The sequence below is a fragment of the Azolla caroliniana genome, unplaced genomic scaffold (assembly GCF_043228905.1).
Source record: "Azolla caroliniana isolate FFs.n. ecotype wild unplaced genomic scaffold, voAzoCaro1.0.p SCAF_4, whole genome shotgun sequence".
Taxonomy (NCBI): Eukaryota; Viridiplantae; Streptophyta; class Polypodiopsida; order Salviniales; family Salviniaceae; genus Azolla; species Azolla caroliniana.
This window is the reverse complement of record NW_028230439.1, coordinates 14,911,491-14,934,995: the sequence shown is the minus strand read 5'-3', so window position 1 is coordinate 14,934,995 and position 23,505 is coordinate 14,911,491. Positions and strand designations below refer to the sequence as shown.

The 23,505-nt window shown below is 45.6% G+C and overlaps 1 protein-coding gene across 1 annotated transcript; it reads left to right on the top strand.

The window, feature by feature from the left end:
* The first annotated feature begins 5,582 nt into the window (after positions 1–5,582).
* On the top strand, positions 5,583–7,933 carry LOC147865122 (GDSL esterase/lipase At4g01130-like). Its single transcript, XM_087317872.1, has 5 exons — positions 5,583–5,856; positions 6,018–6,209; positions 6,337–6,503; positions 6,944–7,214; positions 7,417–7,933. The coding sequence occupies exons 1-5, from the start codon at positions 5,598–5,600 to the stop codon at positions 7,710–7,712; spliced, it is 1,185 nt and encodes a 394-aa protein (XP_087173998.1). The 5' UTR covers positions 5,583–5,597; the 3' UTR covers positions 7,713–7,933.
* The last annotated feature ends 15,572 nt before the right edge of the window (positions 7,934–23,505 follow it).

Genomic DNA, 23,505 nt, shown 5'->3' with positions numbered 1-23,505 from the left:
ACAAGCTCCACGCCAATGGTATAAGAAGTTTGAATCCTTCATGATGGAACATCAATTTCAGAAAACATTGGTTGATCACGGTGTCTTCATCAAAAGGTACAATGAAGGTGTCTTGGTTCTCTTATTATATGTCGATGACATACCGATAGTCGTCCAAGACACGAAGAGTATCGTGAGCTTGAAGAAAGCATTAGGCAAGTCGTTTGCCATGAAAGATATTGGACCGGCGAAGCTGATCTTAGGGATGTCATTCCCTTTTCACTCATGTGTGACAGGAATACACACTCCCGAAGAACAACGCTTGGCCACAACCGAGCCTAGAATCAAACACAGAAAACGGGTAATGAACGCACGACACAGTGAAGAGAAGAGTACACAGGATGTTAACATGGAAAAACCCAAACTAGGGAAAAACCACGGCAGCCCACAGACTGCAAACTATCACTATATCACAATGTACAATAGTAAAGCACCGAGGCAACGACCTCGAGCTTGCTATCTTCGCCACAGGCGGCGGTTACAACAGAGGCAACGACCTCTTCCTCTCTCTCTCTCTCTCTCTCTCTCTCTCTCTCTCTCTCTCTCTCTCTGTACATAGTTACGCACTCAAATCTTGCACCAACAAGAATGACAACTACAATACCACTAAGTTTGCCCTAAGTCATATTTATACTAATATGACTTTTCGGCTATTTACAAATATAGCCCCGATGGACTCTCAGAAAACATATTTACGAATATGTCCCTTCATCCGGTGAGTACTTCTCACCGGGCCTTCACCATCCGGCTCTTGCCGGGTACTCGTCATCCGGTTCTCACCGGGTCTTCCGTAGCCGGGTACACCACATCCGGTTTTGGCCGAGGCCGCTCATCAACATTGTTCTTCTCACTTCCCATCCGGAGGGACCTGATTCCTAACAATGTGGCCTAGCCTCTTATGCCATAACTCTCCACTCAAGTTGGCTGCCACATTCACTTCCGACTTGCACAGTCAGGCATGCATCATATACAATGTGCCCTCTTTCTGTGCTCGAGCCGTGGTTTCCTTGGCAGAACTTCCACTTGCCATTTCGGAAGCTACCACTATAACCTTCATCATCCAATCTTCCAGTCGATATCAAATTCAATTTGATATCAGGGACATGTCGAACCTCCCTTAGAGTCATTCGACAACCTGTCGATGTCATTAGGCTTACACTTCCTATGTCGGCTATCTTGCATTCCCCATTATCTCCCATCTTTACATAGCCATGATCACCGGTTGTGTAAGTCGAGAAAGACTCATTCGACGGAGTTATAGGGAAAGATGCACCTGAGTCGATTACCCATGTACACTCTTCACTTGCAAGATTTGTGCTTGCGTGCTCACAAATGAACAAGATCTCTTCTGCACTTGTAGCTACAGCTGATGTGCCCTTTTCATCAGGAATCTTTCTAGGTTCGACATCATTACTGACACCTTTGTTCTTCCTCATGTATTTGCAGTCCTTCTGAAAGTGTCCAAGCTTTCCACAATAAAAGCATGTCAGCTTACCTTTGGACTTGGACCTGGCTTGAGACTTTTCTCTCCTTGGTGGACTTCTTTGCCAGTTCCTTCCTTTGTCGGTATGTTGAGTCAAGTTTGACTCTGACTGGGACAGGACACCCTTGACCTTCCTTCTTGTCTCCTCATTCAAGATGCTTGTCTTTACCACTTGAAGAGACAAGTTCTCTTTTTGACACGAGGTGTTGAGAGTCACCACCACGTTCTCCCAGTTGTCCGACAAGGTGCACAATAGTAGGATGGCCTACATGACATCTTCAAGGGGAGACTTGGTTGCAACAAGTTGGTTCACATACCCCATGAATGTGCTCACATGCTCCACTATGCTTTCTCCATCCCTGTATTTCAACCTCACAATATTTCTCATCAAGGATGTTTTGTTGAGGGTGTTCTTCCTCTCATATAGACCTAAGAGCTTCTGTCACATCTCATAGGCATTTGTGTCGTTCACCACATGCTAAAGGACACTTACATCGACGCATTGTTTGATGGTGACCACCACCTTTCTGTTCAGAAGTTTCCATTTAGATTCTAACACCCTCGTGGTTATTTTTGCTCTATCGATGGGCTTGTACAGGTTTTTGACTATGAGAAGGTCTTCCATCTTTATCTTCCAGTCTGCATAGTCTGTGAGTTTAGAACTATCATACCTAGGAAGCCGCTCACACCTCCTTCCATGCTTGCACCTCGAGCTCTAATACTAGATTGTAGATAATCGAATCGTTGATCCACAAAAGATATGTTATAATACACAAATCGAGTAGAAATAGAAAACAACACAGAGATTTACGTGGAAAACCCTAAAACGCGAAAAACCACAAGAACAAAGATATTCAACTATACAGCCTTAAAACAGGAGGAGACAACAATACAACACTCTCTGTACAATAGTTTATACTAAGCTCACTCAACTATGGCGTCACTTCCTCTCTAACTCACACTGTGCACACGGTTCTCAGTTCTACTCTTGTTCTACACACTATGTACAACTAGGTTTTGCCCTAAGTGTATTTATACTTATACACTACATGGGCTATTTACAAATGTAGCCTCTACTACTTACATTCCTATTATTAAACTAATAGCACTAACAATTAATCAATCGATTGGTCGACTAGTTGATTCGATTAGTCGACTAGCCGAATCTTATGTCGTTTGTCCAATCGGCCCAACTAGTCAATCTTGTCGTCGGCCCGACTAGTCGGTCTTGTCTTTGACTTGGATCTGTTGCCGACTCTCTCTTAGTCGACTTCTAAGAACCCGGCTTCTGTGATAGCCTATTTGAATGGTTGAAGATTGGCTTCTTAAGCTCAAATAGGCTTTATTTTACATGTATATACATATATTTACATGTAAACATTTATGATATATTCTTAAGCTCAAATACACATGCATTCACCTACATTCTCATGAGAAAATATTTACACATTTACATTTTCTTATTCACATCAAAATAAGCAATCAATCGCATACCTACAATCGAACATGTGAATATATTCTCATACACACACACACATAAAAACAAATGACCTAACATATATATACCTCTAATTTAAATTATTTATCACACTTACACATCTACACACATGAGCTTTTAGAAGAAATAAAGAATTTTCGATGATTGAACACGATAACTTGAGTTCGATCCATCCTCTCTAGTTCGAGTAACAGGGATTACAATGCTATTACAAAATAATTGTGATGGTGATTGAGAGGAGTGTTTACAACGATGGTGATGAGGTTGAGGGTAGACCACTTAAACTATCAATGAGGATCCAAGGTACTTGGTATCGACGAGGCCTCACCCTACCTTAAACCAAATGAAAATAAGAAAAAGAACTCTAAAACCAGAAGATAAAGACCTCTTGAGCTCTCAAAACCCTCAAATGCAAAAAGAACTCCTAACCCCAAAATGAGTCTTTTCCTCTTTTTATAATGAGAGAGGTGCCACCAACCACATTTAATGCTCATATATCTCCTTTCTAGAAAATATGTAAAAGCATGAAATCCTATATGCTCCAATTAAAACTTCAACTCTATGACCCTCTCTATATACTCGATAGCCTTACCCTTTAACCTCATACTTTTTATTACATATTGTCTCCTTTTTCGTTATTTCTACTTCTAGACTTGTTATCTAATTTCCCTGTACCAAATCCTCCCAAATGAATCCATTCTATTAATCCTCCTAAACTGTATCCACTCATCCTCATTTTCCTACTCTTCCATGAGCTCATCCTCTCACCCTTGTATCTGCTCAAACTCTCAACTCAACATCCTCTTGTCCTCTCTTCCTCCCTTTCGCACATCCATTTAACCTCTCATTTGATCATTCAATGTTCATAAAAATTACAACAAAGGGATTGATACATTAAAGGCTCAAGGACATATGCTCCTAAATGAGCAAATAAAAATATAACTCAATGTCTAAATGGAAACTCTCCCACCCTTAGCACTCTTTCTAAAGTTCCTATAAATATAATAGGTTGTTAGCCCTAACATGTAACCCTTGCATTGCATGAAATGCAACATATTCTTGTGGAGCACACCCAAGAGGTTATAATTGGTACATGTTCTCATAATAGAGTGGTTTGCTTGATGTGATTATGATATCCAATGGTTATGCATCATCCCTTTTTTTCCACATGACGTATTTTACGACAACTGGTTTTGCTCGAAGAGAGATATAAGGTGTGGTTCTTACATTTTTGGCATAACGGATTGTTGAAGTTGTTTGTCTCCTTTCAAAGGTTGAAGGGTCACTCATCATGTGAAATTACATAAACCATGGCAAATTGTAAAATATTCCAAATTGAAATACATCTTGGCCAACTAAACCAAGGGGATAAGATTTTTAGGATAGCATGATGATCCCCTTTTATTAGGACGAAAGAACGTTTACTTGTGTAAAGAACATGTAAAAGTGTATTTGTCTCTTTCTTCCTCCAAACTATAACATGTGGGATGAAAATGATAAATAAATGTATAAAGTAGAGATCCATATGTACATACTTTCTATCATCAGAAGAGTTGTTTAAGAGGACGTGAGTTCTTATGAATTGCTTTTATTTATGGTGGGTGCCAACTCAACCACGTAGTAGGGGAGGGGAAGGATCCCAAGAGGTATGGACATACATTACATTACATGGGCATCATGGGCAAGGTGGTTGTAGATTGATTGCTTCATATGCATATTGCAGCATATATATGTAATTACGTGAGTGTGTAGGTAGGGAATGATAAGATAGATAGATAGATAGATACGTCTTTTAGAAAGTGTAGACTCAAGAATAATAGTAAGTACATGGTTGTGTATATGTATGTATATGGATCATGCACCTTTTTCACCTTTTCTTCTTCTTCTTTATATATATATGTAGGCCATGTATGATTGCATCATCTGCATGATCCATATACATTACTTATTATGTCAATTGAATTGGGTGGGGGAGAAGGCGGATCACGAATAAGAAGATGACGAAGAAAAAGGAAGTGTATCGATGGACTGAAGTTAATTATATACATTCGTTATGTTTGTTTATGTATCGAAGGAGCTGGTAAGAATCTCTCTCTCTCTCTCTCTATTTTATTATCATTTACCCTAGTGGTAAGTCGTTTACACTACATCTTGGGTTTCAAACCCAATTTCCTCACCTCTCTATTATATAGATATAATCTATATCTCTTAATTCACTAGATGCCATTGTGGTGGAATGTATGGGTTGAACCCAGGACCTCTTGGAACCTCTTGGTCTCCATTAGGGAACCGTACCAACAGAGCTACATCCCATCTAGGCTCTCTCTCTCTCTCTCTCTCATAAGAGCACACAATTATATTAATAAATGTGTGTAAAAAACACACAATTATGTATTTAATAAATGTGTGTGAAAAACACTTACTTACAAGTTACAATGGGTCTCTCTCTCCTCTCTCTCTCTCTCATGGAAGGAGAGAGAATACTCATAATAAAAAGTGTAGAATGAGCAGCAGCAGAAGAAGAAAGAGCCCCCCTGCACCTGCACCTGCACCTGCATCTCCATCTGCATTAGAGAGATGATGAACAAGGAAATGAAGTTGCTGGTGGTTTTCATCACCATTGCTACAACTACTTCAGGGTTTGTTTCTTCTTCGTCTTCCTCCTATTCCTGTTTTCCAAGCCTGTTCAGCTTTGGCGATTCGAAAGCAGACACAGGAAACCTCCAAGCTGCATATCCGACTGAGAGCCGATCCGAAATGCCTCCTTATGGGATCTCTTACTTCGGATACCCTGCAGATCGATTCTGTGATGGCCGCCTCGTCATAGACTTCCAAGGTTTCTCTCTGCCCGTTGATTAGAATCATTTTCAGAAATCGTATTAATTCTATTTTTTTGGTTTTGTTTTCTATTGCTTTCTTTCTTTCAACCTCTCCATCTGTGGTTTTCCAATGATTTTCAAAAGATCTCCTTCACTCTGTTGTGTGTTGTGTATGTAGCTCAAGCATATGGACTGCCCTTCCTACATCCCTACTTTGGGGTCATAGATGTCGATTTCCGACACGGTGTCAACTTTGCAATGTCCTCGTCAGCTGTCATTCCCGACTATGCCCCTTCTCCTTTCTACTTGCAGCGACAATTCAACCAGTTTAAGAAGTTCAAGTCACATTATGTGCAACAACAATGCAAAGGTATCACCATCATGTCTACATAGCATCATATGACCAAACCAAACGTGGTTGCCTCGCCTCATTTCTCTTTAACTGCTCATTCATACTCAATATTTATTTATGCTTGTTTTTCTCACTATCAATATAGACAGCTCCTACTTGCCCCCGAATGTATACTTTGGAGAGGGTTTGTACGTGATTTCCACTGGAGAAAATGATTACCGAGCTGGCATCGTCACTTACAAACTTACTGTAGATGAGGTCAAGGACCTATTAGTACCCGATGTGATTCAATATACAAGAGAAGTTGTTGAGGTAAGTAACATATCGTGATGCTCGTTCCATGGTTAACTTCATTTAGGATATCCTGGCATCACACATCACATCTCAGTTTTCGAATTTAGTTCACATGAATGAATGGGATCATGTTATCTAAGCTAGTTTCCGAATCTAGTTCATTAAAGGGAGTACATGAGATCCACATTAGTAAATTCAGCATTATATGTTTACATGCAATGAGGATATGTACAGATTTTGAAACTTAATGCAATATAAAATAATTATCATATGGATTCATTGAGTTAAGATTTGGAAAGACCATATGTATGTTTTCCTCTCATTTAGTGGAGTTTAGTAAGGCTTGGCTTGTTCACATGAATAGACTATACACACACACACACACACACACACAGAGTTAACATGGTCTATCAATGAACGGATAACTTTGTGAATAAATGTCGTTGAGTTCTATTTAGGGATTGTATGAGGAGGGAGCGAGGAATTTCCTTGTAGTGGGTATTGCTGCAGATGGATGCATCTCAAGGCTTCTAACTCTCCTTCCACATCAACCTGAAGATCTGGACTCACTTGGATGTGTGAAAGCAGTCAATAATTATGTTCAATACCACAATGAGAAGCTCCTTGAAGCTGTGATTGAGCTACGGTCCAAGCTAGAAGAGGCCCATATTGCATTTGGAGACTATTTTGGAATCAATGTTGATATCCTCTTGAATGCAACGGCATATGGTAAGTCATAGATAGATGTTTGTGGATGTCAGTTTGTCCGAGAGGAATGTATGTATACATTCATATGCATGGATACACACACACACACATTTATTTTTAGCAATGTATTTATTATCTATCACACAGACATACATACATACATACATACATACATACATGAAGAAGAGATATTTAGTTAGAAATGAATTGTGGCATGATGTAGGGTTCACAGAGAAACATAAGGCATGCTGTGGATATGGAGGGGAATATAACTACAACGCCACAGTGCAATGTGCTCAGACGGGAGTGATTAATGAGAGGAATATGACTGTGGGGGCTTGTCCCAATCCATCCAGCTACATAAATTGGGACGGAATTCATCTTACTCAACACTTTTATGAGCTGGTAGCAAAGGCTTTCCTTGAAGGCAATTTTGTCGATCAACCCATACCCTTACCTCCCACTTGCACCTTGAACTTTTCTAGCTTCCCCAATTCCCAATATTCCAACGTTTTATAATTGAGATTTCAAGTATGTGTACGACTTTTCCTCAACAATCAAAAAGTTCAAAAATATGAAAGGTTGTGCAAAGCAAAATCACATAGATTAGTTATGCACTTGAGGCCAAACATTGATTGAGAAGTGTTCTTTTGTATGATCGAGGATGAGGATATAACCCTCCTTACCTATGCGGCCATTTCAGAAGTGACAATAATTGAAGTACAAGCTTTTGACAATCACGCAACAAGTTCAACTGTATCAATGTTTTGGTTGGGATTTATTTCGTGGCAAAAGTTCATGTTAACATTAAAACTCATGCAAAGTGTAAGAATGTTCCATTACTTAAGAAAGTAGTAAGTATCCAATGGGTTTGTAATTATGCAAGATTTCATGATGCATGTGCTTCAAGAGTGTTATCTTTTTCCAAGAAGAGTTTCTTTTCAAGTGTTTGAACACTTGATGTGCACCGATAATGAGTCTCTAAAAGCTTCATGGATAGAGGGAGGGGCGGCACTAGTAATCACATCTTATGAGCTAAGTTCTCTTAGTGATCCCAGAATTATGACAAATTTGGAGGATGTGACGGCATGGACGGTGACCATCTAGCATATAAAATAGAACGCATGGATACACAAGTTGCTCTTGGAATTCATATGAGATAGATAATGACGTTACATATCCAAATGTTGAATAATATCCATTCGTAGTTAGTGAATTTTGAATAATGACATCTTCATATTAGATAGATGATGACGTTACATATCCAAATGTTGAATAATATCCATTCGTAGTTAGTGAATTTTGAATAATGACATCTTGATATGAGATAGATGATGACGTTACATATCCAAATGTTGAATAATATCCATTCGTAGTTAGTGAATTTTGATTCTAATATAAAAATATTGCATCACGGGGAGCTGAAAATGTGATGGTGGCTGCAAGTTGTAGGATAGTGGATCATGAGGGTGTGTGAGGGGCCTATGACGACCAAGGCGATGTGGATCGTAGATAAACTTTGTGACTCGTCAAAACTCAAGGATCTCTCCTCGACACTCTTATAAACCTTCTTTCTTCATTATCTTATTATCTTTATAACCTTCTTTCTTAATTATGTAAACGGGTTTCCTATTGTAAAAAATAGTTTGGTTATGTAAACCAAGATCAGAGCGCAATCTTCGTCTTGACAATCTTAGCCTTAGGTGAAAAATTACACACAAAAATTCGGAGTATTGGAGAGGAATTTCTATGGAAGGTGAGGGCCTATAGAGGCCCCTCATTTGGCAATCACAAGAAAATGGATTAAGAGAAGAGGCAATTGCCCCCAACAACATAGCAACTGTTGATGCAACTTGATGTCATCGATCGATGCCCCACATCAAGCTTGAAACTCACAAACACTTACATCTATACACACATATCAGATGATACATGAACACATATACACACAATACATGCATGCATAGTATGAACCATACGTACATTCGCATTCGAGAATGTTTCAATCATTCGAGTATGGCAAACACCCTCAAAGTATGGTAAATACCATACTTTTATATTCATTATTTATTATAAGTTTTTTTTTTAAAGGTAAGAAAGTTAAGGTAAAAAGTTAAAAAAAAAAACATAAGAATGTTTTGATAACATAAAGATTTGTTTACATTCGTATGAAAAAGAATGTTTACCAATGCATTTGAGTATATTACATACTATGATGATGCATGTACACATATGAGCACTCACAAACTCTTACACATAAACATACTTATATGCATACAAACACCCATACAGGCTTAGACTTTTGCACCTTCTTGGGTACACTCATTCTTGCACACACTTGCTTATCATACTTATATAAGGACCCTTCAACACTTTCGGAGCTTCTTTGGCATATTCGTTCTTGCACACACTCCCTTATCATTATCAAGGACTAACTCATAAAAGCATGAGTTTACACACATGTACACACCTTCAAACAAAATTTTTCATTGCAAATAGAGTGCCCATATAGTGTGCACCTACATGTGCACCCATGCAAGTTAAGAAGGGAAGGCTAGATCATTTGCTAGAACAACTATGATCTCTGCAACCCATCGTTGATGTTACCATCTTCCCTGATTTAGGTTCTCAATGATCTTATTCAACACACACACACACACACACACACACACACACACATTTTTGTACAATGCTCTTTAAAGGGGGTGTTTCTTGTCCTTTTTTTGAACTATTTCATCATCCTCCTTTTTCTCCCTCTTCTTTGTTCCTTTCATCATGGCAATGTCTTGGTTAGTGACAAGAGTTTACACACAAGTACGTATGTCCATACACACATTTTCATTGCAGACAAAGTATATAGATGGAGCAAGCACCTACAAGTGTACTCGTGCAAGTAAAGAATGGAAGGTTAGATCACATACCATAACAACTATCATCTCATACAACCCATCATTGAAAAAACCATCACGTTCACATGCACATGTGCACTTATGGGCTTTTCTTGTCTCATTCTTTAGCCACTCAACCATCTCACTTTTTCTCCCTCTTATTTGTCACTTTCATATTGGCAATTTCCCACTAGCGGATACATCCCAATGCTAGTGGTAACTCCATGATACAAGTGTCATTGACATTGGTCCAATGATAGTGATATGCCCTTACCCCAATGGAAATGGCATTCCAAGGTCATTCATAGCCCAATGATAACGATAAGAATGGTACTATTTCAATGTTAAAGAGAAACTTAATAAAATAAGATATAAGGAAGAGAGATTGTTGTTAATGTAAGGCACGAGAATGAAAAATAAATGACTTGTGGTCCTTGGTTGACTATCTTTACAATCACCATTTGGTAGTGATTAATGACCGTGTGAGACAAAGTTTCGAAGTAAAATGGCAATTGGTCATAATAATAAGAGCATGTATTATAGCAAATTGATCAAATAGTGTATTAGTAAAGGTAAAATAATCTATAATATACTCTAGAGAAGGACAAAGGTCGTAGTAAGATATTATCAAGTTCAAGAATACGTAGGAAGAAATGATTGTTGGGAATTTGGTCCCTCCGGATAGGACCCGGATGCGACGGATTGGACGAGCCGAAGGAAGGAACTGGACCGGATGGATCCAGCGTGAACCGTGTTGGGAATCGATGCTTCGATTCACCTTCACCGCTCGGCCACAACCGAGTAGTCGTTGATCAATGCAGCAGAAAATAAGAACCACACGAAAGAATCAAAGACGCGAGTACACAGGGATTAACGTGGAAAACCCAGGCGGGAAAAACCACGTGAGTACAAGACTCCAACGCAACACTATACAGAGAAGTATACAATGGCGAGCTGCAAGGAGACGACCTTGAGCTCGCTGTCCTCGCCACAGGCGGCGGAAGTACACAGAGGCGTCTACCTCTTCCTCTCTCGCGCTCTATCTCTCTCTCTCTCGCTCTCACGGCTGCTTACACTTCACTCCTCTTGAGTGGAAAAACAGAAAAATGAGAAGCAACTACAAAACTATTTGCCCTAAGTCATATTTATACTTATATGACTTTGGGCTATTTACAACTGTAGCCTCAGGGGCCCATAGCGAACATATTCACGGATATGTCCCTGCATCCGGATCGCTCTCCGGGTACATTCGTCATCCGGTACCGAAACCGGGGTCTTCGTCATCCGGATCCGAAACCGAAACCGGGCTTGTCGGCATTCATCTCCGACATCCGACCATCCCATCCGAAGGGACCGTAATCCCAACAAAATCCCCCTTCACTTCGGCATGGGATGTCTCTCCAATCCGATCCTCTTCCGGCATGCTTCCAGCTTGTCGGGTGTGAGGACCTTGGTCAGCATATCCGACCCGTTCTCGTCCGTGTGGATCTTTGTTAGCACGAACTCCTTGTCTTCTATCCTTTCCCGGATCCAGTGATATCTTCGCTGGATGTGCTTCGTCCGGGAGTGATAGGCCGCATTCTTCGCAAGGTGGATTGCACTCTGACTGTCGCAGTAGAGTCGGTACTCCTCCTGTTGGATACCGAGCTCTCTAATGAAGTCCTTCATCCATATTATTTCCTTGCCGGCTTCAACGGCCGCCATGTACTCCGCCTCCGTGGTTGACAACGCAACCGTCTTCTGCAGCCTCGACTGCCATGAAACAGCTCCCCCTGCATACGTCATCACATACCCTGATGTGGACCGGCTGGTATCTGCATCAGCCGACATATCCGAATCGGTGAAACCGTCGAGTTCGGGTTTACCGGAGCCGAATCGGAGGCACACATTCGCTGTGCCCTTCAGGTATCGGAGTATCCACTTGGCCGCGTTCCAATGCTCTTTGCCGGGATTGCTCATGTACCGGCTCACCACTCCGACTACATATCCTATGTCCGGTCTCGTACACACCATGGCGTACATCAGGCTCCCGACGGCTGAGGCATACGGCACTTTCATCATATCCTCCTTTTCAGCCTTTGTCTTGGGACTTTGCTTGCTGGACAGCTTGCAGTTTGCCGGGAGGGTCGATCCGACCGGTCTTGCTTCCGACATGTTGAACCGGTGAAGCACCTTCGTCACGTACTTCTCCTGTGACAGCCACAACTGCTTCTTCTTCCGGTCCCGGATGATGTGCATCCCTAGTATTTGCCTCGCCGGACCCAGGTCCTTCATTGAGAAGGTTCGGTGAAGAGCCTTCTTCAGCATCCGTATCTTGACCTGGTCCCGTCCGACGATCAACATGTCGTCCACGTACAGGAGGAGTATTAGAAAGTCTCCTCCTTCGAACTTCTTCACAAACACGCAGTGGTCGGACTGCGTTTTGAGGTACCCTTCGTCGGTCATGAAGGAGTCGAACTTCCGGTACCATTGCCGGGGAGCCTGCTTCAGTCCGTAAAGGCTCTTCTTCAACCGGCATACCAGGTGCTCCTTCCCTTCCTTCTCGAATCCTTCCGGTTGCTGCATATAGATCTCTTCTTCGAGGTCACCGTGAAGGAATGCCGTCTTCACGTCCATCTGTTCTACCTCGAGGTCCATGCTTGCCGCTATGCTCAGCACCGTCCGGATGGAGGTCATCTTCACTACCGGGGCAAATATCTCGTCGAAGTCGACGCCCTTCTTTTGCTGAAACCCCTTCACCACGATCCTGGCTTTGTATCTCGGGGGGTTTCCGGCATCTCCCGGTTTCAGCTTGAACACCCACTTGTTTCGAAGTGCCCGCTTTCCTTTCGGCAACTCCACAAGTTCATATGTGTGGTTCTCATGCAGGGAATCCATCTCGTCTTGCATGGCAGTCAACCACCTGCGGCTCTGGGTGTCATGCTTTGCTTCTTCAAAGCTCTCCGGCTCCCCCTCGTCGGTTAGCAGCACGTGCTCTGGTTCCGGAAATCTCCGGGGGGCCCTTCTCTCTCTTAGAGGATATCTCCGTTCCGGAGCTTCGGTAACCGGTTCTTCCGATTCTTCTTCATCCGAATCCATTTCGGGATCGGGGCCGGTTCCGGTATCGTTTTCATCTTCTCCGGCCGGTTCTGTTTCTTCACCGTCTTCGGCCGGATCCTCGAGTGCTAACCGGTCCCTTGCCGGTCGGGACTGCTCCTCGTAGAGTTGATCCTCACCGGTCGACTTGGAGCTCTTCACCTTCTTCTCCGACTCCCAGTCGGCGAGTGTCTTGTCCTCCATGAAGATGATGTCTCGACTCCTGAATATCTTCTTGTCGACCGGGTCCCATACTCGGTAGCCGAACTCGTCATCGCCGTAACCGAGGAATATGCATGGCTGGGTCTTTGGATCTAGCTTTCCTCTCCGGTCCTTTGCCACATGCACGTATGCGAGACACCCGAACACCTTCAGATGCCGGTAGGACACTTCCTTACCGGTCCACACTTTCTGTGGCGTGTCTCCGTCCAAAGGTACTGAGGGTGATCTGTTTATCACGTATGTCGCCGTCGACATTGCCTCAGCCCAAAACCCCTTGGGTAATTTCGCATGCGCCAGCATACTCCGGACCCTCTCCATTATGGTCCGGTTCATCCTCTCGGCCAGCCCGTTCAGTTCCGGCGTCTTCGGCACAGTAAACTCGAGTCGGATTCCCTTCGAGCGACAGTACTCCAGGAACTGCCCCCGGTATTCCCCTCCGTTATCCGCTCGTATCGCTTTCAGCTTCTTGCCGGATTCTCTTTCCACTCTCGCGTGGAGTTCTTTGAAGACGGACAACACTTGGTCCTTTGTCTTCAACGGTGCCGTCCACAGCTTCCGGCTGTGATCATCAATGAATGTCACGAAGTACTGGGCTCCGCCATGTGACTTCGTTTCTACCTGACACACGTCGGTGTGCACCAACTCCAATGGTGCGCTACGTCTCGTCGGTGGCCTTGAGTGAAAGGAGGTTCGGTTCTGCTTACCGGCCAGGCAATCGGTGCACTTCTCCAGGTGCACATGCTTCACTGGGATAAGGTTGTCTTCTGCAAGCCTCTTCATCCCCTTCTCACTCATGTGGCACAGTCTTTTGTGCCACAGCTCACCGGCAGTGTCGGCTGCCACATTCAGCTCTTCCGGACATAACCGGGCATTCATCAGGTACAGTGTGTTGTCTTTCCGGGCCCGAGCCACTATCAGGCTCCCCTTGCTGAACTTCATTACGCCGTTCCGGATGCTACCTGTGTAGCCTTCATCGTCTAGCCTCCCGGCCGAAATCAGGTTCAATCGAACCTCCGGAACGTGTCGGACATCCTTCAACAGCATTTTGCATCCGGTCGGGGTTGTCAACCACACGTCTCCGATGCCGGCAATCCGGCACGTACCTTCATTTCCCATCCGAACACAGCCATGCTCACCGGCTGTGTAGGATGAGAAGTATCTTCTCTCCGGGGTCAGGTGGAACGATGCTCCGGAATCGACCACCCAGGTCGTCTCATTGCCGGCAAGGTTCAGCTCCCTCTCTTCGGTAATGAGCATTATCTCTTCTTCACTTGCCGCGAGTGCCGTCGTTCCTTTCCGGTCCTGCCCTCGTCGATCCGAACCTCTCCGGTCCGTGGCTCCCCGGTATGCACCGTTTCTCTCCGGTGACTTCTTCGAATCGGTGTCGTCGGCTCCGTTGTCTTTTCGGTAATGCCGACAATTCTTTCGAAAGTGCCCCGGCTTCCCACAGTGGAAGCATGTGGGCCTTCCTCTTGACTGCGACCGGGTCCCCGACTTCTCCCGTCTTTGCGGACTCCGGTTCCATTGTCTTCCCCGATCCGATTCGGTAAGCAGCGCCTTCGGGTCGGAGGCCGGTTCTTTATCTCTCCGACGCGCTTCTTCATTCAAAATACTCGTCTTTACCGTTTGCAAAGACAAGTTATCTTCTGTACAGGAGGTGCTGAGAGTCACCACCAAGTTCTCCCAGCTTTCCGGCAATGTACACATCAGGATGATGGCTTGCATTGCATCCTCCAACGGGAACTTGATCGCCGCAAGCTGATTCACGAATCCCATGAACGTGCTTACGTGTTCCACCATACTCTCGCCGTCTCGATACTTGAGGTTCACTATCTTCCTCATCAGGGAGGTCCGGTTCAACGCATTCTTCCTCTCATAGAGGCCCGACAGCTTCTTCCACATCTCATATGCGTTGGTGTCGTTCGCCACATGTTGTAGGACACTTACATCGACATATTGTCGGATCGTCGCTACGGCTTTCCGGTTCAGGAGCTTCCACTCCGACTCAAGTACCCCTTTCGGTATTTCCGACCTGTCAATCGGTTCGTACAGGTCCCGAACAATCAGAAGATCCTCCATCTTGATCTTCCAGTCGGCGTAATTCTGTGCATTCAGCACCATCATCATCGGCTGCCCGCTGCCGCCGCCTTCCATTTTCTGCAACAGTCGCTCTGATACCAGTTTGTTGGGAATCGATGCTTCGATTCACCTTCACCGCTCGGCCACAACCGAGTAGTCGTTGATCAATGCAGCAGAAAATAAGAACCACACGAAAGAATCAAAGACGCGAGTACACAGGGATTAACGTGGAAAACCCAGGCGGGAAAAACCACGTGAGTACAAGACTCCAACGCAACACTATACAGAGAAGTATACAATGGCGAGCTGCAAGGAGACGACCTTGAGCTCGCTGTCCTCGCCACAGGCGGCGGAAGTACACAGAGGCGTCTACCTCTTCCTCTCTCGCGCTCTATCTCTCTCTCTCTCGCTCTCACGGCTGCTTACACTTCACTCCTCTTGAGTGGAAAAACAGAAAAATGAGAAGCAACTACAAAACTATTTGCCCTAAGTCATATTTATTTTTTTCCATAAAAAATATGCTCCAGTGGTATTAAAATTAACAATGCCAAAGGCAATCTACAAATTGTACATAATAGTTTCCACTCCATAAGTATATATCGTAAAAAAAGGGACCAAATAAAGATGGCATTTGTTATGGCCTCTAAAAAACATCATGTTGCAGCCAACATTGGCTGAATGTGATTCCACATATACTAAGCTCTTTAGTATACCCATATTCAACCTATAAACAAATTCCTGGTTGTCCAATAGCTGTTCCCGTTCCTTGGCCTTTAATTTTCCTTTGTGAATGTCCTTTTGTACCACTTAGGTAATACAAAACTGCTCTCTCCAATCAAGCCATTGAGGTAATCTGCTACTTCTTGGCCGTAGTCTTCTTCAAGCTGAAACTCAGAACAGCCATACATTGATTAGACCATAGTCTCATCACAACCATGCTTCATTTAACCCACATCAGTCATGTCTCCGATTAACGTCATTGCCCAAAAACCCCAAAAATCTGTGATAAGAATAAAATCCGTCTAAAAATTCCTCACCCACTCGTGATGATTGGCTTCGACCCTCCCCACCATCTTCACTCATCCTCACCACAAATATTTCTTCCTTTAGTCGACATCAGCCATCTCACCGATTAACCTGGTTCCAATGTCCACGCATATCCTGTATAATCAACAAAAACTTAGGTTAAAACATGTCCTCACCCACTCCTGCACATTGGCTTCGACCCTCCCCACCATCTTCACTCATCCTTAACACAATAATTCTTCATTCAGTCGACATCAGCCATCTCACCAAATACCACGGTGGCAATGTCCACGCATATCCAAGTCATATTTATACTTATATGACTTTGGGCTATTTACAACTGTAGCCTCAGGGGCCCATAGCGAACATATTCACGGATATGTCCCTGCATCCGGATCGCTCTCCGGGTACATTCGTCATCCGGTACCGAAACCGGGGTCTTCGTCATCCGGATCCGAAACCGAAACCGGGCTTGTCGGCATTCATCTCCGACATCCGACCATCCCATCCGAAGGGACCGTAATCCCAACAAACCGGATCCAGGGACATATCTGTAAATATGTTTGTGATGTGCTTGCCATGACTATATTTGTAAATAGTCCTAAAGTCATATAAGTATAAATATGACTTAGGGAAATTATATGTTGAAGGTGTTGGTTGTTATCATTATTGTTGTACAGAGTGACAGAGAGAGACAAAGAGAGCGAGAGGGAAACATAAAGTATCTTCTGTTGTAACCGCCGGTTGGTGAAGACATAAAGGTCGAGGTCATTGCCTCTAAGTCTTGCATTGTATCCTTCCTCTCATTGTGATAGTTGGATTCTGTGGGCTCCCGTGGTTTTTCCCGATTAGGGTTTTCCACGTTAACATCTTGTATCTGCCTTTTTTCCGTTCTATTTTCTTCCATTGAGTGATCGAGACTCGGTTGTGGTTGAGCACTATTCCTCTCAATCTGGTATCAGAGCAAAGTTGTAAACTTCAAACAAAGAAAGAAAAATGGAAGAATAATTTAGGAGCATGTTCAAGCTCACCGGCTCCAACTACCCAGTGTGGAAGTCGAAGATGAGGGACATGTTGGTGATTAAAGATCTCTGGTTGCCGGTATAGTTTGGAGACAACAAGCAGGACAAGATCGATGCCGCGACCTGGGAGGTGATGCATATGAAGACGACGGCATACATAAGATGCTTCATCGACATGAGCCTGTACAATAACTTCAATGAAGAGAACAAGGAAAATGAGCTCTAGGAGAAAATCAACACCATGCTGGAGAGCAAGAATGTCGTAAATCAGGTTTCGACATTCTGGAAGTTAGTGAGACTCCGATACCAAGGCAGATCCAACATGGTGGAGCACATGAATGCTTTCATGGGGCTCATAAATCAAACAACCTCATTGGAAGTACCTCTCACCGACGAGGGACTTGCGTTGCTCCTGCTCGGTTCGCTCTCAGATAGTTGGGAGACGCTAGTTGTTTCTTTGGGCAACATCGGGTCGGAAGGAAAACAATTGTCCCTGGCAAGGGTAAAATCAAGCTTGCTGGATGAAGAATCTCGCCGGAAGGACTAGGAGTCCGGAACCAATTAGAAGGTCTTGGTCACGGAAGATGACCATAACCGGGGAAGAGGCTAGAATCGGAGTCCCCAAAACCGGGACAAATCGGGGGCGAGGTCGAAGTCAAGGGGAAGACCCACTTGCTTTTATTGCGGAAAGCCGGGGCACTTCTAGAAGAATTTCCGACACTTCTGGAAAGCCAAAGAGGGAGTTGACATTTCGGAACCGAAGAAGATTTCGGAAAGAAGAGGAACGTCGGCAATCACGACAAGTGAGGAAGAACTACCGCTGATCACCAAGGAGAGTGAGCCACATCTTGTTAGCGACGAGCTGACATGGGTGGTTGTCTCCGGAGCATCATTCCACCTGACCCCTGACCGGAAGTGATTCTCAACTTACAGAGCCGGAGATCACGGTTCTGTCCGAATGGGAAATGAAGGTGCTTGGCAAATTGTCGGCATAGGAGACGTGTAGTTTACGACGTCAACTGGGTGAGAGTTGCTACTGAAATATGTACTACACGTTTCAGAGGTTCGGTTGAACCTGATATTAGTCGGTCCGCTAGATGATGAAGGCTACACGGGTAGCATCCGGAATAGAGTCATGAAGTTCTGCAGAGACTTGCCGAAGATAACCTCATTCCGGAGGTGAAAGACGTGCAACTTGAGAAGTGCACTAAGTATTTGGCTGGCAAGCAAAACCGAACCTCTTTCCGGACAAGGCCACCGACAAGACGGAATGCACCATTGGAACTTGTGCATACCAATGTATGCCAAGTGGACACGAAGTAACATGCCGTATCGCAGTACTTCGCGACGTTCATAGACGACCACAACCGGAAGTTGTGGGCTCAAAAAATCCGCCACTGCGTGTTGCGTCCCTGGCCGGTGCTGAATTACGAACTCGAAATCCTGGAGCAGCAGCATCCACCGTGCCAATTTCCCTGTCAGGGCTTGTTTCTCCACCAAATACAATAATGCCGAATGATCCACGTGGAACGTGAATTTCCGTCCTAGTAAATAATGTCGGAATTTATTGCTGCTATAGATCATCCCTAGCGCCTCCCGCTCTGTTGTGGAATAGTTACGCTTTGCTGCTGTCAATTTACGACTTGCGTAGTATACTGGCCTGTACCAGTTTGGTTCGGTGAGTTGCATTAGCGCGCTTCCTATTGCTATGTCCGAGGCGTCGATGAACACGTGGAATGGCTTCGCCCAAACTGGAGGTTGTATGACCGGGGCCTGTGTGAGCATTATCTTAAGTGCCTCATAGGCCTTATCCTCTATTGCAGTCCATTGGAAAGGAGTCCGATGTACGACAGCGTGTAGTGGCGTGGCGAAGTCCGCCAAATACCGTATCATCCGACTATTCCACCGTATTTGGCCCAGAAATCGGCTAAGTGATTTGGCATTTGTCGGAGTTTTAGCTTGCGTAATAGCGGAGATCTGGTTTGGGTCGACCGCTATTCCTTCTTTGCTGACAATGTGGCCTAGGAGAGTCCAGCTGGTCACGCCGAAGGCACATTTCGCGGGATTCAGGCTTAAGCGTGTGGTGCGGCAACGTTTCAAGCACAGACGTAAGTGCGAAAAATGGTCTTTTGCTTGCCCATATACCGCAAAATCGTCTAAAAAGACTTGCATGAATGCCGGAATGTATTCCCCAAAGATCTCCGTAATCGTTCGTTGAAATGTTGTCTACGTTGTCTTTAGCCCGAACATCATGACGACCGCCACATATACTCCCTAGTCCGTGACAAACGCCGTCTTCTCCTGGTGCTCAGGGTGCATGCGTACTTGGTTATAGCCATTGAAGCCATCTAAGAAATTGTACATCTCATGGCCTGCGACGACGTCCAACACGCTATCGGTGAAGGGTAAGGGAAATGCGTTCGTAATGGTTACGACATTTAATTTTCGGTAATCCACGCATACCCATATTTTGTTGTTTTTCTTTGGGACAACCACTATCGGGCTTAGCCATGTCGCTTGTTTAACTGGCCGTATGAACCCCGCCCTCAGCAGCTTGTCAATTTCTTCTTTCACGCGGGTCGCGTAATTGGGGTTCATGCGGTAGCGGCGCTGTTGGATAGGTTTCGCGTCCGTTGCTAAATTGATCTTATGCTGATAGAACTTGGGATCTAACCCCTTCATGTCCTCGTGAGCCCAAGCAAACACATCTTTATATTCCGTGAGTAGTGCGATCATTGTGATTCTCTGGTCCGGCCTGAATTCCTTTGCTATGGAGAGGAACCGGGGTTCCGATCCCGTACCCACATTCACTTCGTCGAGAGCGGAAGCGGTGACTCGTCGTGAAATCTCCATTTCCCTTTCGAATCCCGCCCATGCTCTGTTGAGTTCCAATATGGACTTTGGGTTTGGTTCGTACGGCTCTTCGTGCGGAACAGTGGCCGTAGGATATTCTGCCGCAGTTGCGATGATATCTATTTCGAACAACGGAATAATCCGAGGATGTTCGTCAAGGTATGCTTCCAATTCGGCATCCTCCACCCCAACCAACATATTTATGTCTTCCGCGTATAACGGTGTTATACCCTTAGGTTGTGGCGTGTTGCCTTCCGTAGGTACACAAACCTTGGTGCGTCCATGCCGGAAACTGATACACTCGTGTTGCCAGCTTTGCTTGATATTTGTTGTCCGAAGCCATGGTCTGCCCAGAAGCACTGGGTACGCTCCTGGGGCATCCAAAGCGAGGACGACCGCCGATATGTCGAAGCAGTGTCCGCCCACGATGATGCCTATTTTGCGAATTAGCCCCAACGGTCGTACTGATCGGGTATCCACCATCCGAAGCCAGAATGGGCACGCCTCCCATTCGGAAATGCCTAACTGTTCGCAAGTTTTCGCGCTAATCACATTGACGCCTGAGCCGCCGTCGATTACGCATCTAGGAACTGCCTGTCCATGCAATATTACTGTAATAGCCGGGTTGTGTTGATCCACCACCGGTGGTCCATTGCTGACGTCTGTCAGGTTTGTGGCAATGTTCGCCCCGGTCATGCCCGCCACCTGTGCTTTCATAGTTAACGTGGAACTAGTTGTAGCAGTTTTTCCATAGTTAACGTGATTTCACAGCTTGCTAACACCTGCCAAATGGGGTCCGGCCCTGGTCTTTCGTTCTCTGTTCGCTCCATTGTGTTTGCGGACTCCTGCTGCATACGTTCCGTATTGGTCGCGTTTGCTTTTTCCACCCAAGCTTGGGCTTGTCATCGTACCTCGTCCTGCGCAGCCCAATCCGCCGTTTTTGTTTGCTGGCGTGTTGTGTCTTGTTGCACCTCTACCGTAATCGTGTTGACGGCGGGCCCCTTTCCCCTGCGTGCTGGGCATTGCGTGGCATAGTGTCTGGGTTGCTGACAAATAAAACAATGGATGCTTGATTCTCCCTTCTCAGCCCCAGGTGGAGTGTGCCGCTCTCCGGGCGCTACTTGCTCTTCGCGGTCCGGCGTCGTTTGTCGGAACGTACGTGGTGGTTGCGGTTGGTCCCGTCGTTGTTCCTGGTGCCGCTCATCCCCCGAGCTTTCGTCGTAACGCCGGTGATCCCTATATTGTCGAGGCTTACCCCGATAGTCATTGAAGCCGCCCCGTTTGTTTGTCGGGTGTTGATGTTCGTATCGCTGACCCCCTTTGGCGTAACTCGGATGTCCACGATAATCCTCGTCCTCCGGGTCGTCCTCCTCGGACTCGTTGTGATTCCGGCGATTCCGGCGATTCCGGTTGTACTGGTCCTCCCGCGGGTTGCGATCCTTATACCGGGGTCGGTCTTCTTGCCTCCTTTGTTCCGTCCAGTGCAGTTGACGCTGTGTGTCCATGCTGCGGACCGCGGGAGTGGCTCTGTTTAACATATTGTACTCGCATTGGTCGACTATGTGAACCTTCGAGTGGCAGATTGGGCAGTGGATTCGCATATTGCACTCCACTGCGGAATGCCCCGAGTTCAAGCAAATCGTGCACTAGATTGCTTGACGAAATTGGCGTTCTTCATCCTGAGGTAACGCTTGTCGTAAGGATGACATCGAAAACCTCTCCTCCTCATCATCCAACTCGAGCTATAACGCTCGTTCAATCAACATATCCGCCGTTTCCCCTTTCACGCTATTGTTGTTGAGCGTTGCCCGGATGGGCCGGCGTAACGCTGCCAGAAATGTCTTCCGAGCCTCCTCCGCGGGGCTTTGATCCAGTTTCCGTCGTAGATTTTAGAAACGTAAGCTGAAGTCTGCTATTGTCTCGGTCGGTAGTTGCTTAATTGTATAAAACTGCCCGAGAATCTCGCGATGTGGAACCCTCCGGTGGAAGAATCGCAAGATGGCGGACTGCAGTTGATCGAAGGTTGTTATGGCTGGTAAGTCCATATGTGAATGCCAGAATGCCGCATGCCCATCTAGTGTTAATCCGAACTCCGTCATTTTCGACTGGTGTGCCACTGTCTCGGAGAGATTCTGCGCCATGTGGTTTGCATTCCAAACGTTCAAGAACATGCGAATATGAGTTGCGGCGTCGGTTTCGCCGTTAAAGCGGGGGTAGGCAAAGGCCATCGTGGGAGCTACAACGGATCGGAAAAGGTCACCGGGTGGTTGCGGTGAGCGCGGTCCCCTCGTCTTGTCGAGGTATTTGGGGAGCAAAGAATCCCCTTTGCACTCCTGGCAGATATTACTGAGGTCGCCGATGCGCGGCTTTTGCCGGGCGCGTTCTTCTGCCTGGTGTGTGACGGACCTTGTTATTGGCCGGTCTTGTCTTGTTGGTTCTCTGTGTCATCTGCGGCTAAAACATCCATTCATTGTTGTTCGTCTGTGAGGAAACACAGATCACCGGGCGTGCCCAAAGTGTTGCCTCTTAGGAACACGGTCCGTGGTCAGTCCTTCGATCTAGACCGCAAGGTGGGTGTGGAACAACGAACAGGGTTTAAGCGTACTTTGTAAGGAGGGAACCTCTGTAATTCCTCCGTGTATAAGGGAAGACGGCTACAACCGAATCCTTATCACAGGTTACACTTACGTACTACTACACTTACGTATCCGAGACAATACCTTATGGTACTGTTTCCACCCCGAGGCCTGCCAACACCGTAGCCCAGCCAACCCATGACCCAGCCCCGCTCCGCGAAACGCAGGTTAGCGGAGTTAGCGGCCCCAAAGTGGGAGAAGGAACCCCAACCGGCCCAACCAGGCCCAAGGACAACCAACACCTCCTACTGACCAACCGGGCTCACGGGCGACGCAGGAGGAACAGCCGAGACGCCCCATGGAAGCAGCCCTAGAACTAGACACCGAAGCACGACAGGAAAGCCCTAGACCAAAACGGTGCAGATTGGACAGGAAAGATGGGCGGGGGTTGGTAAAAAACGCCCCCACGGCTCTGGAGGCACCGACCGAAGGCGAAGGCTCCGCAACAGCAGAGCCGAATACCACCTTCGAAATCATCTGGGAGCCGCAGCCGATTATTATGACTCAGTCC

Coding starts and splice junctions, on each gene's coding strand:
- LOC147865122 (XM_087317872.1), top strand. CDS start 5,598: ATGATGAACAAGGAAATGAAGTTGCTGGTGGTTTTCATCACCATTGCT. Junction 5,857..6,017: donor CCTCGTCATAGACTTCCAAG/GTTTCTCTCTGC, acceptor TTGTGTATGTAG/CTCAAGCATATGGACTGCCC. Junction 6,504..6,943: donor ATACAAGAGAAGTTGTTGAG/GTAAGTAACATA, acceptor AGTTCTATTTAG/GGATTGTATGAGGAGGGAGC.